The sequence below is a fragment of the Stegostoma tigrinum genome, chromosome 5 (genome assembly GCF_030684315.1).
Source record: "Stegostoma tigrinum isolate sSteTig4 chromosome 5, sSteTig4.hap1, whole genome shotgun sequence".
Classification (NCBI taxonomy): domain Eukaryota; kingdom Metazoa; phylum Chordata; class Chondrichthyes; order Orectolobiformes; family Stegostomatidae; genus Stegostoma; species Stegostoma tigrinum.
The window spans coordinates 85405496-85422873 of NC_081358.1; the positions used below are offsets into that span (position 1 = coordinate 85405496).

The 17378-nt window shown below is 38.9% G+C and overlaps 1 protein-coding gene across 3 annotated transcripts in view; it reads left to right on the forward strand.

The window, feature by feature from the left end:
* Positions 1 to 17378, forward strand: part of LOC125451622 (transcription factor E2F5-like) — a 44825-nt gene that overhangs the window by 13627 nt on the left and 13820 nt on the right. The window contains exons 4-9 of one of the 3 annotated variants that reach the window (XM_048528960.2): positions 396 to 439; positions 4878 to 4942; positions 6652 to 6916; positions 7330 to 7539; positions 10676 to 10720; positions 14055 to 15323. In XM_048528960.2, coding sequence (XP_048384917.1) covers positions 396 to 439; positions 4878 to 4942; positions 6652 to 6916; positions 7330 to 7539; positions 10676 to 10720; positions 14055 to 14170 — 745 coding nt within the window. In that variant the 3' untranslated portion in view covers positions 14171 to 15323. Of the gene's footprint in view, positions 1 to 395; positions 440 to 4877; positions 4943 to 6651; positions 6917 to 7329; positions 7540 to 10675; positions 10721 to 14054; positions 15324 to 17378 lie in introns of those variants that run through there. The other 2 variants (XM_048528961.2, XM_048528962.2) reach the window with 2 other exon arrangements.

The following is a 17378-nucleotide window of genomic DNA, read 5'->3' on the forward strand; positions in this document are numbered from 1 at the left end:
AAGAAACTGGCAATGAAGAGAGAAAGTAATTGAGATAAATCAGTTCTGTAAGACAGGATCAAGGCAGAACAATGGACCCATCAAGGAAGTCTTCTTTGAGGTAGGAGAAACTAGAAATAGGTTATTGTGGGATTGGGTATTGAGAGATTGGAGACCATGGTAAATTGAGATTTTCTGAGATGAAATGGTGGAAGTCTTGCAAACTAGGTTTAATGTCTATTAGAATCAGTGTCTGGAGGGAAAGGTCAGAGGCAGTAAAACATGGCAAGGGTGGAACAGATGGAAATGAAGAAGAGAAAGGATCTGGAAAGGCATTGCTAAGGATAAAATACTCAGTGCAAGTGTACTACTTAAAAGATCTTTATCACTCTTTGACAGTCTCCTTAACTTTTTACATTGGCTTATACAACTCATGAAGATGTCTGCAAGTGTTTTCAAGGTTTGTTAACAATTATCTTTAACTTTCTCTTTTTATTGTCTCAAATTTCTATTTTCTCCATAACCTACATCTGCATGTTGTCAGTGTGTTCTCAGTTCATTCCCGCTCTGAGCCAGCTACTATGCAGTAGTGATATGGTCCAAGGACAGCTCTTCCTTTTCCACTTCTAGTGAAATGATACATGCCCCATCACTGAGTACCTCCCTGATTTGCCACCTGGGTTGCATCCGATCAGAACCAAGCCTAACTCAACAGTGAATACATTGAGCCGCAAACATGCTTTGCTGTTTATTCAGTAACTGTTCTCATTAATCTTCTCCCAAGAATGTCATGACAGTCCCATGCTACTGTGACACTTGTAAACTATCTCTTTATCATGCTCAGTGTGTCTGCAGTCTTTGTGACTGACAGCACCATCATCGTCCAACACTTCTTCAAAGTTGTTTAGCAAGCTAAGATTGCACTTACTTCGTTCTATTCTCATGCACCTAGTCGTTGTCAGTCACCCAGTTAAACTGACTTCTCTTCCGGCTTCTGCATTGTTAACCTCTGATGGTCCCAAAGATCAATCTTTAAGGCCCCTCTTACTTCTCAACCATAGGCTGGTCTTCATCTGAAAACAGTGTCAGTTTCCATGTGGGCAGGGACTCCAACCAGCTCTTCTCACTCAGAGATAGTGAGAACTGCTGATGCTGGAGTCTGTGATAACACAGTGTGGAGCTGGAGGAATATAGCATCAGAGGAGCAGGAACCCAAAATATCAGCTTTCCTGCTCCTCTGATGCTACCTAGCCTTCTTGTCTTACTGCGGCTTCTCTTGATTCTACTGCTGTCTTTAAATTATCTCATTGCTTCTCTACCACCTTGTATTAGAATAGCCAAAATTTCAGCTGACTCAATATTGGGAAGATCAAAGTTCATTGTGTTTGGTCTCACCACAAATTCTGTTCACTAGCTGCTGATTCCATTCCTCTTAGCAAATGTCTGTGGCAGAACCAGTCATGACTTTGGTGTCATTATTTGACCCTTAAATGAGCTTTTGAATGCACAAATATGCAATCAACATGACCACCCCCATAACATTGCCTGCCTGCTCTGCCTTGCTATCCAACAGCCTCAAATCAACTGCTGAAACACCACTTTCATGCCATTGTTTGGCTTATCTCGCATATTCCTGGCCTCCCACATTATTTGTCCTGTGTTAACTAGATGTCATCGAAAACTCACTCTCAATATCACATGTCCTGCTTACTTATCACCCACGTGCTTGTTGGCATTTATTGATACCTGGTGTAGCAGCACTTTGATATTAAAATTTTCTTGTCTTTTTACCTCCTTTGCCTCACCAGTCCCTATCTTGTAATTGAGACATACAACTTTGTGAGATGTGAACTCCCTCAATTCTGTTTTGTTGAGCATTCCTAATTTTAAACACTACCCAAATAAAAACAGAAAGAACTGTGGATGCTGTAAATCAGGACCCAAAACAAAGTTGTTGGAAAAGCTAATTAGGTCTTGCACCATCTGTGAAGAAAAAAATTGGAGTTAATGTTTGGGGTCCGCTGACCCTACCTTAACTGTTCTGAGGAAGGGTCCCTGGACCCGAAATGTTAACTCTAATTTTTTCCTTCACAGATGCTACCAGACCTGCTGAGCTTTTCCAGCAATTTTGTCTGTGTTTAAACACTACCAAATCAGTGACCATGAATTTAGCTGCTTAGACTCTGTATTCTTGCATTTCATCCCAAAACTTCTCTGCCTTTTTTCCTTCTTCAAGGCATTTCTTAAGAACTACTACTTTTATCAAGCTTTGTATCCTTGATCCTTCAAGCTACTTGTGTTGCTCGGCCTCAGTTTTCTTTTATATTCCAGTCAAGCATCTAAGGACATTGAATCATGTAAAGCATATTATATGTAAGTTAATGTTGGTTTCCAGATTTTTATCTTTCTGGGTTATAAAGGTTTGTAGTATGGAGGATTGAGAACAATATAGCAAAATTAAATGCATGTTTCCTGTAAACTGTATAAATTACCTGCAAATTATCAAGAAATAAATTTGAGGAAGAGAACTGAATTCTTATAATTCAACAAAGAAAATGACAGTCCTGTCAGTTAACTCTTGAAATGTTCAGATGTTGAGATTGTGTAGTTTAGGTTTAATAAATGGCTATAACGGTATTGTCCAGGGCTGCAATTTGAACATTCCCGTGCCAGTTTCATGATATTGTCTACTAGGAAGTAATAGAACACCTTTATCCTGTTTTTTACTGTACTCGTATCAGCAGCCGAAGCAAAATAATGTTTTCATGTTGCTTATCATAGAACATAGAACATAGAACAGTACAGCACAGAACAGGCCCTTCAGCCCACAATGTTGTGCCGACCATTGATCCTCATGGATGCACCCTCAAATTTCTGTGACCATATGCATGTCCAGCAGTCTCTTAAATGACCCCAATGACCTTGCTTCCACAACTGCTGCTGGCAACGCATTCCATGCTCTCACAACTCTCTGCGTAAAGAACCTGCCTCTGACATCCCCTCTATACTTTCCACCAACCAGCTTAAAACTATGACCCCTCGTGCTAGCCATTTCTGCCCTGGGAAATAGTCTCTGGCTATCGACTCTATCTATGCCTCTCATTATCTTGTATACCTCAATTAGGTCCCCTCTCCTCCTCCTTTTCTCCAATGAAAAGAGACCGAGCTCAGTCAACCTCTCTTAATAAGATGAGCCCTCCAGTCCAGGCAGCATCCTGGTAAACCTCCTCTGAACCCTCTCCAAAGCATCCACATCTTTCCTATAATAGGGCGCCCAGAACTGGACGCAGTATTCCAAGTGCGGTCTAACCAAAGTTTTATAGAGCTGCAACAAGATCTCACGACTCTTAAACTCAATCCCCCTGTTAATGAAAGCCAAAACACCATATGCTTTCTTAACAACCCTGTCCACTTGGGTGGCCATTTTAAGGGATCTATGTATCTGCACACCAAGATCCCTCTGTTCCTCCACGCTGCCAAGAATCCTATCCTTAATCCTGTACTCAGCTTTCAAATTCGACCTTCCAAAATGCATCACCTCGCATTTATCCAGGTTGAACTCCATCTGCCACCTCTCAGCCCATCTCTGCATCCTGTCAATGTCCCGCTGCAGCCTACAACAGCCCTCTACACTGTCAACGACACCTCTGACCTTTGTGTCGTCTGCAAACTTGCTGACCCATCCTTCAATTCCCTCGTCCAAGTCATTAATAAAAATTACAAACAGTAGAGGCCCAAGGACAGAGCCCTGTGGAACCCCACTCACCACTGACTTCCAGGCAGAATATTTTCCTTCTACTACCACTCGCTGTCTTCTGTTGGCCAGCCAATTCTGTATCCAAGCAGCTAAGTTCCCCTGTATCCCATTCCTCCTGACCTTCTGAATGAGCCTTCCATGGGGAACCTTATCAAATGCCTTACTGAAGTCCATATACACCACATCCACAGCTTGACCCTCATCAACCTTACTAGTCACATCCTCAAAAAACTCGATAAGGTTTGTAAGGCATGACCTACCCCTCACAAAGCCGTGTTGACTGTATTTGATCAAGCCATGCTCTTCCAGATGGTCATAAATCTTATCCCTCAGAATCCTTTCTAACACCTTGCAGACGACAGACGTGAGACTTACCGGTCTATAATTGCCGGGGATTTCCCTATTTCCTTTCTTGAAGAGAGGAATTACATTTGCCTCTCTCCAGTCCTCAGGTACGACTCCAGTGGAGAGCGAGGATGCAAAGATCTTCGCAAGTGGCGAAGCAATTGCATTTCTCGCTTCCCAAAGCAGCCGAGGACAAATCTGATCCGGGCCTGGCGACTTGTCAATCTTAATGTTTGACAAAATTTTCAGTACATCAGCTTCCTCTATCTCTATCCATTCCAGCATGCACACCTGCTCTTCAAAGGTTTCATTCACTACACAGGTCGTTTCTTTCGTAAAGACAGAAGCAAAAAACTCATTTAGGGCTTCCCCTACCTCCTCAGGCTCCACACACAAGTTCCCTATGCTATCCCTGATCGGCCCTTATCGTGGCAGAGTGAAAAACCACATTGCTCTTTTCTGTTTACGATAAGTATTAGTAGAGGAAAATGGCCTGGCATGAGATGTTGAGTTGATTTCTATGTTTTTCAGGTAATTTAGAATGTGTTCTTTTTTGAGTTTCCTTCAAATTACTACAATGAGTCAGGACATGGCAATGCAATGTTTAAAAATGAGTGAGACCAGTTGTGTGTTTTGATTGTCAGAAGAAAACATTTCCCAATCCTTTGAGAATCACTATTTTGAAGCTACTGTTTTTAAAATGTACATTGATCTCAGTCCATTTATAGAACTATGATAAACATTTGTTGGAAACCGAAGAATTTTGTTTTCTAACTCTTTAGTGGTTCCATAACAGGTGATACACTTCTTGCTATCCAGGCCCCTTCTGGCACACAACTGGAAGTTCCAATTCCTGAGCTGGTATGTTTTACTGTTACCCTGGAATTAATTATGTTTTATGATCAGCTTGCTTATTCTTGTACTTCTGTGTTAACTTTTTGATATGGAGCTGAAGACATGTGTGCCCCATATTTTTATACATTATTGCGCTTTATTATACACATTTTAATGAGTATACAGTCAAGTTAACTTTTGCTGTAAAGATCCAAATTTCAGCCCAGCAACTTCAGGCCAGTTAGCTTATCCTCCGTGGTGGGGGGAAGCTTTTTAGAAATTACGGGCAAAATTAACTGTTTTGAGGACAAATTCTTGGCATAAAAGAGACAGTGGTGATATCAATGCAAAATTTAATGAGTAACAGGAAAGTGTACTGGTGAACAGGACATTTTCAGCCTGGAGGACGGATTAGTCTGAAATTCTCCATGGCTCAGATTTATATTAATAATTCAGATTTTGCTGATCAGGCAAAAATTTGTGGATGGAAAACTTGGAAGTATTGTGAATTATGAGGAGGTTAGTGTTAGGTGGAGATAAACAGATTGGTGAAATGCATGGACTAGTGTCAAGAAAGAACAGTAGTGCATGTATTATTTTTGAAATCAGTTTAGAAATACTTTAGGTTGTGATGAAAATGCATGCTTTTGTAATGTCACTTATACTGACAGTTAAAGAGACATTTTTTGGGTTTGACCAATGCGTACTTGTAATCTGAGAAGGAAAGTGACGCACATGTCCATGTTAACTCTTGAAATAATTTAGAAGTTCGAATGGCATTGTGTAGGTTTTATAAAATTCTGGGACTACTTCTTGAGGTAAACTTGTACTTAAATGAAGAGTCTGTTTAGTATACCTCTATAATCTACTTTGATTAAATAATTGTATATAGTTTGAAACATCTATGAAATAAAAATATATTTATTTCTGATGTTTTAGTCTTTAAGAAGATGCTCGAAGTATATAGAAATCCCACCAGAAACTGTAAAGAAAAAAAAATGATTGTTTGAGTTATTTCCTCATTTAGTAATGAACAAGAATAAGCAAGTTCTTTTGTGGGTGCAAGATTGGAAATGGAACAGAGGTAGGACAGTCTGAGAAGAAACTGTGGTCTGTGGACCACAGAGGATCCTCAAAATGGTGAAGCCCAAAGATTCTCCTGCATTGTGGAACTAGCAAGGTGTAACGGCCAGCTAATGAGCAGGAGTGTACGGTTTGGTCACTGCTGTTGTCACTACAGCACTTGTGATAATTGGGCTCCCTGAGATCAGCAGTTGTCAAATCCAGGAATCAAAAGGGGCTGGGATCAGCCCAGGATATCATCAGATTACATGAGAGCCAGAGTCAACAGAGGATGTTCGAACATAGAACAGTACAGCGCAGAACAGGCCCTTCGGCCCTCGATGTTGCGCCGACTTGTGAGCTAATCTAAGCCCCTCCCCTGACACTATCCCATCATCATCCATATGCTTATCCAAAGAATGTTAATGTTGGATTATTGAAGAGGTGAGCTTTTCATTTAATGTGGTGTTTTAAGGGGAAACACTTGTGTTCATGGCTGTCTGTGGCTTTGGGTATGCTCACTCCGGGTAATCAGTGAACATAATTCTTGAGCACAAACATCAGAGTCGCTTGCAATCTTGTTTTTAAAAATATTTTGTGTATAAAGTAAAATTAAAAAGTTTAGTAGTAACTATGCAAATTTTAAAATATTTATTTTCTCTTCCCAATAAAAGGGACCAAATGGACAAAAAAAGTACCAGATCAATTTGAAGAGTCAATCAGGGCCTATTCATGTCCTGCTTATTAATAAGGAGCCCAACTGTTCGAAGCCTGTAGTGTTTCCAGTTCCACCACCAGATGACCTAATGCAGTTGCAGCAGGAGCTTGCAATACCATCATTACCAGAAAAACTGTCTTCCACTCCACTTCCTTCAGACCGAGTTGTCTCCCTAAAGGAACCATACCTTGTTCAGGTTCCGTTAGCTAAACAATCTTCTGGTGAGTTGTTGAGAATTAGTAACTTATATTTATGTAGGTTATGTACGAAGGATGCCTGGTCTTGGTAAAATTACATATTCACAATTGTATCTGACAATGTAAAATTAAATTAGGAAGTAAAGTCAAGTTTAAGTTTGTACTGCTAAATGATTCTCGTTCTCATAAATTGTCATAAAATATGTAAATACATTAATGGACCAAGCCATTGTAACTATTTTGCATTTCATGCAAGTAATATTCTTTGATATTTCTTTACATTTAAGATATGCAGCATCAGTCATCTTGGATCTTGATTTGCCTTGCTATAGCACTACTGTTTTCTTCATTTGTCCTTGTCTTATAAGGAATGACTAGGCAATGACTGTTGACAATGTATTTGTTTTAAATGTTATAAAATGTTATTTTAAAATCAGATTGTGGCCAGCAGCTACCAGGTATGGGATCGGATGTCCCTTACTCAAACATGGCAGATACACCAGACATTTACAAAGAATTGACAACTGAATCTCTACAGAATATTCGCGAACAGAATGGATTACAGTCACTGCTTCCTACAGATGTTGGGAGCATTCTCAAACATCCTCCAACATCGTATGAGCAAACCAAAACAGAAGATTCAAGTGGTAAGGAAAGTCTAGGATAAAGATTATGGACTTTATGTAGCACAACCAGCCACTTTTGAATTTTTCTGATTCCACTTTTATTCTTGTTTCTCGAGTTTATTTAAGTTGTTTTCTTTTGGTCTAAAGTATCAATCAAGCTGATGTATAATTTTAAAATGTTACCTACTTTATCACATCGGGCTACGGAAATTAAAACGGGTTCTCAATACTAATGTATATCTGGTTGCAGCTAGGTCTTCTGTTGTTTAAAAAAAATTGGTCTCTTTCTGGTCTGCTTTATATGTTGTCTTTAGAAATATTGTTGTCCCTGGAAGCATGGGCTACTGCTGTTACTCTTGTTTGAGTTGCTTGCCTCTGCTGAGTGCTGTCCTCTACTTTAATATGAATCCTAGAATATACCAGATTAGTTAAAATAGTTTTTAACATCTTTGAAATACCCAGTATAGTTGCTACATTTGAGATCTGACAAATGTTACACAAAATCATAAAGTATTGACCAACATCAATAATTTGGTGGTGGTGTTTCTATGACAGTGCTTTTGCACCCCTTGCATTAGATGGCAGTCTGAGTGCTTTCTGTACGTAGTAGATTTGGCAACCACAGTGTGGAGGGGACAGTGTTGTATCTAGAAGTCTGTACATTAATCAAACAATCTTCACTATGCCAGATGATGTTGAACTGATTGAATGTTTGTCCAGCTGCCCAGTCCAAGCAGAAAAGCTTTCCTGGTCCTCTGATGCTGCTTGGCCTGCTGTGTTCATCCAGCTTCACACTGTGTTATCTCAGATTCTCCCAGGGCAGAAATGGCTAGCACGAGGGGTCATAGTTTTAAGCTGGTTGGTGGAAAGTATAGAGGGGATGTCAGAGGCAGGTTCTTTACGCAGAGAGTTGTGAGAGCATGGAATGCGTTGCCAGCAGCAGTTGTGGAAGCAAGGTCATTGGGGTCATTTAAGAGACTGCTGGACATGCATATGGTCACAGAAATTTGAGGGTGCATCCATGAGGATCAATGGTCGGCACAACATTGTGGGCTGAAGGGCCTGTTCTGTGCTGTACTGTTCTATGTTCTATGTTCTATGTTCTCCAGCATCGGCAGTTTCTACTATCTCTGTAACAAGTATTCCTTTCACTTGTGATTTCAGCATATTAAATATTAGAGACATACTGGCATGGGGAATCGAGTCTCTTGTTGTATTTCAAGGGTGCCACACTGATACTCCCAATAATCTGAAAACTTGCTGGGCTATTTTATTTCAGGGATTAACACTTTTCATCAATATGTAAACTATAACCAAACAAATGGTTAATAGTGTATGCGAGTCAGTGGAAGAATGCAGGATTTGAGTAGAATACAACATGTTCATTTTTGTTCAATTATTAAAAGCTTGTGGAATTCTCTGCCTGTAAACCATAAGTTATTAATCCTTAGTTGATGTGAAAATCAAAGCAGCTTTGATTATCAGATAACACAGTGTGAAGCTGGATGAACACAGCAGGCCAAGCAGCATCAGAGGAGCAGGAAAGTTGATGTTTCGGGTCGAGACCCTTCTTCTCAACCCGAAACGTCAACTTTCCTACTCCTCTGATTAGCCTGCTGTGTTCATCCAGCTTCACACCGTGTTATCTCAGATTCTCCAGCATTGGCAGTTCCTACTATCTCTAACACCTTTGATTATCAAGTAAGTTTTAGCCCACATATTTCACACTAGTCCTGAAACCTTTTGCAAAGGAATGCAGAAAGCTACTTTGGTCCATCTGGCTGATTCCAGGAATTGGATCCACTTCTGAGATTCTCTGAAACTTGGTTGCCTGAGCACAAGACGCTTTTGTGCTCCTAAGATGCTGTTTGGCCTGCTGTGTTTATCCAGCTTCACACTTTGTTTTCTCACAAGAAGTACCTTGCCCGCTTCATAATATTATGAAAAGAAGGGCTTTTTTTGCTACACTCAAAGTGTTGGGTTGGAATCCAAATATAATTTAATAGTGTTAAATATTTGTAACCCAGTTATTTTGCATTTAAATGAATAACATGATCTGGTTAAAAATATTCTCCTAATGCTACGTTATCAAGATACAAGTTTGTTAGAAGTATTTGGATGTTAATCTAGTAACAACAAGCAACTACCTGATAAATTAACATGGTTAATTAAAATAATGAGTATACCTTCATCAACTATTGCCTGAACAGAACTGTACAACTCCCTCCTGACTTAATCTTGACAATATATTGTTTTTGGGACGATACCTGTTATATACATTGACCGTTACACGTGTAAAGATAATATCAATATAACCTGATGTTATCGTTCTAATCCTTGCATAATTTCCTTGGACTCTGATTGCTAACTTTTATGAATGAATTACTTTATAAGCATTGTAAATATAACCTGTCATGAGATAATTTGCAAACCCATATTGGGAAAAACTGATCTGTATTCCACTTTTTGCTGTTAAATCATTTTTTTTAACTAATTTTATTTATAAAGTGTGTGTAGCGTGGGGGTGGAGGAGAGTTGGGAAGATTCTTTTATAAACCAAGTTAGCTGAATTTTCAGCTTCAGATGTGGGTAGGCTTTGAATTTCCCTCAACTGGCTAACGTGCTGACTTGCTGACATGCTCCTGCCCCAAGTAGGATAAAATGACAGCCGTTTGCTATTTGATCCAACTTAGTGTCCTGTTAACATGGCCAAAGGAAGGAGACAGCTTGGTTTCCTATTGATTTCTCCTACCACCCCATCCACAGCTAACTTATAAATGACCTTTGAGAGAGGCTCCAGCTTCATACGGACAGTCTAGTACCTGTGATCATTTTTAAGCTGTAATTTTCTTTTTAAGTACAGGAACACTTCCATCTTGAAGCTGTCTCTCTCCTTTACCCCATTGCCTCTCCAGTTTTCAGTACCCATCTACCAATCCTTAATTGGATGGTGAATGTGCCCTCTGGCCGATAATTGGCTTTTTAATTAAAAATTGGGCATGACGGCATCTTGTGTGCAGGGTTGGAACCAGGAAATTAGATCAACCCAGATACAATTTTAGCCAAATATGTTGAATAGTTTTGCGATCTTTTGGAGACCTCTGCTTGCATAATGTTCATTTTTTTTAAATGACCCATACATTTTTTTAAATTTCAGGAACTATTGATGGAGACATAATGGATGAATTTATGTCATCAGATGGTAAGTTATGTGTTGCCTAATGCTGCTGTAAAATTTGTGTTTTTTAAAATTTCTTTAAAAGACCATTGTATCTCCCACAAGCACTTGCTGAGTCTGACAGAAATGTAATCTCCAGGTGAATGAGAATTTTTCTATTGATCCACATGATAAAACATAAAGCACAAAAATTGTGTAACATTTAAGACATTTTGATTAAATAAATCTTACTGTTGTATGTAAGTCAAGATTTTATACAACATCCTTGCTAGAAGAAACAACATTACAATCCAATGAACAAAAGCACTAAAGTACCAATTTTAAGCGTTTCAATTTATGCCAGATCATAGGAAAAGATGAGAAGCAAGCAGATGGAAACTTTGTGGATGTGATGGCTGAATTATTTTTAAACAGCCAAAGCCACAGAAAGGAAACAAAGATTTCCGCCATTTGTTAATCTCCTCAAAATTCATATCAGTATAGTACATAGTTATGGGGAAGTGGAACTTTGAGCAGCACAGATTCAGATGGCTGAATGATCTCTTGTGCAATAATATTCCTATGGTTCTTATGCTTATTATTTAAAAGCATATATATTCCTCTCTGCACCATTTTGCAGACATCCTCACCAAATACAATGTCTATTGCCCTATTAGGGAACAGTGCTGAAACCACATTTCATAAAGTTGTGTAGCCCCATATTTCACTATATTAATTCCTTGCTCGTGATGTTCCTTGTTGGAAGTGGTGTTTTATAAAATAACCACCTTTCACTGTATACTAACCATAAATGCCCATAGCAAGCTACACACTTTAAACTTATCTTTAAATTTGGTGTGTCCCTTGCTTGCATTGGGCCCGTATCCCTCTAATTAATTTTCCTATTCATGTACCTGGCCAAATGTCGATTAAATATTGTATTGTACTCACCTCTACCACTTCCTCTGACAGCTCATTCCATATATATATCAACCTCTCTGTGGAAAAAGGTGCCCCTCCAATCTCTTTTGAATCTTTTCCCTCTCACCATAAACCTATGCCCTCTAGTTTGGACTCCGCTACCCCTGCAAAAAGACCTTAGATATTCACCTTATCTACCAATTGCAGGAAAATGGGACTAGTTGAGTTTAAGATACCTGGTTAGTATGAACGAGTTAGACTAAAGGGTCAGTTTCCATGCTGTAATACTGACTCTAGTCGATACTGTTTGTTGCATGGGAATAGACCATTCAACCTAATGGAGCCATATTGGTGTTTATGCTTCAGATGAGCTTCCTTTTACTCTACTTCATTTAAATTCTTCAAAGTAACTTCCTATTCTTCCTTGTGTTTATTTAGATTTTCCTTAAATTCATTTCTTCTAGTCAAACATTCCTTCTGATAGTGAGTCCCAATTCTGTTATTTTGGGGTAAACAAATTTTCCCTGCATTCCTTTTTAAATTTGAGTTACTATTATAGTTGTAGCTCGTAATTGTGGTAAATCTTGCATACATTTTCTCCATCTAAATAAAAATCAAATGAACTGCAGATGCTGTAAATCAGGAACAAAAACAGAAGTTACTGGAAAAACTCAGCAGATCTGGCAGCACCTGTGAAGAAAAATCAGATTCGATGTTTTGGATCCAGTGACCCTTCCTCAGAACTGATGGTATCTAGGACAATGTTGGTTTATATGCAGAAGATGGGTTGGGGGGTGTAAGAAGAAAACGATAGGTGGGGCTACAGCCCCATGATGCTCCATCAAATTTTGTTTGTTGTGTATGCCCAGTTGTTGCATTTTACAGTTCCCTCAAGATTAAAGTGGGCTTATTATAAAGGGAATGTTGCTTTTCTGCAACTTCACACTTTCATCCACTCTGTTGAATTACCCTGCCAAATCCTTTTGTAATCTTAAGGACCTCTTTTAAGGCCATTTCTCAGCCTTCTGCTTTCCAGAGAAAAGGATTCTACCCTGTTCAGCCTTACTGCAACAGTATATCAGCTCTATACTGGTATGATCCTGATGATTCTTTTTGTATGTTCTTTGCAGTGCCTCCATGTTTTGTTTTCCATATTATGGAGATCTGAAATGTTCAGAATTTCCCAAGTAAGATCTTATTTGGATCCTGTACATATTTAACATTTTTTCCTGCTTTGCAGTTCTAATAACCCATAATCTTCAGATGGAAGCAAGGGGCAACCATCTAAGCCACATAATATTGTACAAAACTCTGTCCTTAGTGGCAGAATGATGGTTGCAAAAAGATGAGACATTCAAAGTGAACATAGATGCCATAATTGTAGAGTTCAAGTTATTAGTAGAGTGAAGTTTAAGTCAAATAGCCGGTTGTTCTTAAACTGATTGTTGGTGAGTTTGTCTATTTTAGAACGAAGGTATATAGTCTGAAATAAAACATCCCTTTTAAGAAAAGAACCATAGAAACCCTGTATTTTTATCTGTGCACAATTAGGAGTATTCCTATGGAAGTTGTCCAATTTTATTACCAATCAGTGCTGCATCTGCTTATCTCCAACAGGGAGGGCTAGTAAAAATGTTACAGTTAGCCTTACTGCTAAGTTGAGTGAGTTAAAATTGGACTTGAAGAGCACCTTTCTGAACTGGGTGAGAGAATTTGATTTCCTACCATTGTGCAACCTGCTGAATCTCACCCAAACGAAAAATAACCATTCAGTCAAACAATATTGTATGAAATCCTCAACAAATAAATGTGAGGAGCAGCCACATGTTTTCAACAAAAAGGAGATAATTTGTGACAAAGGGAAAAAGTCAATGTTTAAATTTGAGATAATGGGAACTGTAGATGCTGGAGAATCCGAGATAACAAAGTGTGGAACTGGATGAACACAGCAGGCCAAGCAGCATCTTAGGAGTACAAAAGCTGATGTATCTGGCCTAGACCCTTCACCAGAACAGGGGGATGGGGAGAGGATTCTAAAATAAATAGGGAGAGAGGGGGAGGCGGGCCAAAGATGGATAGAGGAGAAAATAGGACACTATGGGTGGGGTGGTAGGGAGGCGATAGGTCAGCCTGGGGAGGGCGGACAGGTCAAGGGGGCGGGATGAGGTTAGTAGGTAGGAAATGGAGGTGCGGCTTAAGGTGGGAGGAGGGGATAGGTGAGAGGAAGAACAGGTTAGGGAGGCAGGGACAGGCTGGGCTAGTTTTGGGATGCAGTGGGGGGAGGGGAGATTTTGAAGCTGGTGAGATCCACATTGATACCATTGGGCTGCAGGGTTCCCAAGCAGAATATGAATTGCTGTTCCTGCAACCTACAGGTGGCATCATTATGCAGGAGGAAATATGGTGACTGAAGTTTTTTTTCAATTTCTTCAAGTAATGTGGTCTGTTTATCTTGCAGTCTTTCCCCTCCTTCGACTTTCTCCTCCGCCAGTTGATGAATACAGTTTCAACCTGGATGAAAATGAAGGTGTCTGTGATCTTTTTGATGTGCAGATTTTAAGTAGCCAGTTTTAACTATTATGATTGCCATCCCAAGATATTGAATCTACCTCTGGACCACCTGTTCAGCCTTCATAAACTACTTTGTTCCGATTTGTGAAGTTCACTACAGCATTATGGTCAAGACAAAAGTTTAAGGTTTCTGAACTTGTGTCCTTTACATGTTTAAGTCCTACATGGACATTTATTTTATATGATTGTTCAGTTTGTTTCTTAGCACTGCCATGTAGCAAACAATATAATTTTGTTTCCTGCAGTTGAATGTGATACTGCCATGGCATAATCTTATTAATGTTGCAACAAAAATATTTACTTCACTAATGACTTTTCTACTGCCTTTTTTAATAGGGTAGCAGAGAAATTTGATTATTTTTATATACTGCACACTTTTTAAGTGCCTTTTGGTTCTTGCACTTTAGGAGAGTTTTTTTGTCCTATAATGTACAGGAAAACCTATCTCAGTTTAGAACTGAACTTAAGTAGTCTCCTGATGTGCTGTTTGTTGACTACAAAAGATATTTGTTCCTCTAAACATGTGGTCTTTTTAGGCCAGTTTGACCATAATTCTGCTAATTCACACATTTCTGTGTTGAAGGTTGTGTGTGTATGGAGGAATTGTGTCTAATAGCAGAACGTGGCCAAAACACTTGATGTTGATGAAGCTGTAGCATTTTTCATTTCTTTTACTTCACGGGATGTGGGCATTGCTGACAAGGCCAGCATGCTTTACCATCTGAAATCTTAGATGACTTACTAATGTCTAGTAAGCATCTGGTAAGTAGGGTGCGCACTAGTGTGATAATCACAGTGCAGATTACAGTAAATATACAGTCAATAAATTGTTTAATTTTTGGTAGCTTATTGCTTGTTAGGCAAACATCTTAAAATATATCCTGCCTTCTCTAACTGTTCAGTGTTCAAATGGATTGTGACACAGTTTGGATAGTTCAGTTAGTTCAATGTATGCTCGGGCCAGACTACCTAGTATATCTCATGAAATGTTTACAGTATATGTTTTGTACAAGAGGATAACATTTTCTCTAGGACAACCTGTCATGTAGAATTACAACAAAGAAGCTCTTTGTAACATTCAGTTTTTATATTGACCAAAGCTGTTGTTCTTTTTTTAAAAAAAGAAGGCACAAAAGATTAAAGTGTCATGTCTCTGCTTCTGCAGTCATTATTTAATTAAATCAAGTAAAATAGAGGTTGACAATTTATCCTGCTTCTTGCAGTTACAGCAATGAAATTTGATTATGGAAAATTCATTTTCTGGCTGTTGTAGTCATTCACTAGGTTCTGCAAAATGTCCAGATCTTTAATCACCACTCAATATAATTTTTCCTCAGTCTGTAGTTTTGCTTTTAAGCTAATGTATCCAAAAGACACGCTGATACCTTCTACAGTTACTTTTATCAAATGTACTTTGTCTGTGGCAAAATTTTTCTTTTTCTGCTCCTTCCCAACTTTGAGTACCAGATGACTACACTATGCAGGCTACCTTATGCATTGCTCCAAGCTGGAGTTCTGGAAATTTGTAAAATGGATATTGCACTGCAAAACAAAATATTTTGGTTCTGAAAATCTGAAAGACAAAAAGAATTCTGAAAATACTTGGCTATTCAGAGCATGTGTGGAGAGTAAAATGGAGCTAACACTTTAGGTCCTTCAGGTCAGGAGAAGTCATCCCAGACTCAAAATGTTTACTCTATTCTTTCACCACAGATGCTGCCAGACCTGAGTTTGTCCAGTGTCCTGTATTCATTTCAGATTTCCTGCACCAGCAGTGTTTTGCTTTTATAAAAGTAAAAACAATGTGGAAACAAGCTGACACCAGCTCATAGGCTGCCTGCCTTGATTTTGTCTACTTTACAGCAGAATACTATTCTCCAGTGTGGGCAGGGAGCAGCCATACCAAACTTTTGGATACCATCCAAAACAGACCAATGGAGGTAATCCATAGTACACTGATATGGCACACCATGGAGAACTTCAAAACCTACCACGTGCACTCATAACAAACCATATTTAATCTTTGCGAATAGTTTGAGCAGTGTAGGATTTTCAAAGAGGATGTGAACTTTGGGCAACTATGATGATTCATGTGTTTTTCTTTTGTGAGGGACGTATTTCATGTTGGGTTGATGGTCCCTTTAAGAATATTTCTCAAAGTATTATTCCTAAACAGCCACTAGCTACTAGTAACAAATCATATGAACAAATTGCCCAGATGATCATGCAGAAAAAAGGATCAATCCAAAGTTAATTTTGAGGAGTACATAGGTTCTTGGGTGTCATTCTATATTCATATACTTTAACTTTAGCTCAGCATAAACTGAATTTTGGGAGCATCTCTTTCATGTAGGAATCATTTGCAATGCTGTGGTGACCAATAGGGTTTTTTAAAAGCCTTGATAACTGAAGTGCTTTACTGGGTGAGTTGAACTTCTGGGCTAGCTGAGCTGATAAATAAGAGAGTTCTAAACACAAGATTTAGGAACACTGGAACCTGGAAAGTTCTGCCCTGAAGTGACTACACTTAAAGTAGCAAAGCCTGTGTTATAAACGTGAGTTTACAAACTTGGAATGACTGAAGGTGATTTGAAGATAAAACTTTTACAGTAAGTAAGCAGAAGTTCGAACAAATAGAGCAAGTGTTTCATTTTTACAAAACCTCAGACTTGAATATTTTCAGTTGAAAGTTAAATTAAGCATAGTTGAACAATTGAGCTCAAAAGTTCAGTTTAGATTCATCTTGTGTAAAGGTGTAAGATGTCAGAGCTGGACAGCAAAGTCACAATGTGGTGTCTTAGGTGACTTGCCTTGATTTCTGCAGCAAACTTTTATCGTCCACATTCATTCACAAAATAGCGATTGGTATGATCCACATAAGCACAGTTGCATGTTGGGCCATCCTTGAATGAAAAGGTGTGATGGCCTTGGTATGGAGAGGGTGGATCCTATAGACTGCTTTTAAAGGAGGTCATTCGTGGAGGCTGTACATGTCACTTGTTGATGGTATTGGTGTACCATGATCACAGTAGAGACCTTTTGTACGTTTTCTTTGTACTTCCAAGTAGTCAGTCATGGTAAAGCTATCAAGATAGTCATTAGCATTGATGTTCTTTGACTTTGGTGTAAAAAATTGTTGTTTTAGACTGAATTTTGTGTAATCATTCTAGTGGTAAATACCTGAGGTTTTTGGATTCTGAAAGAAAACACT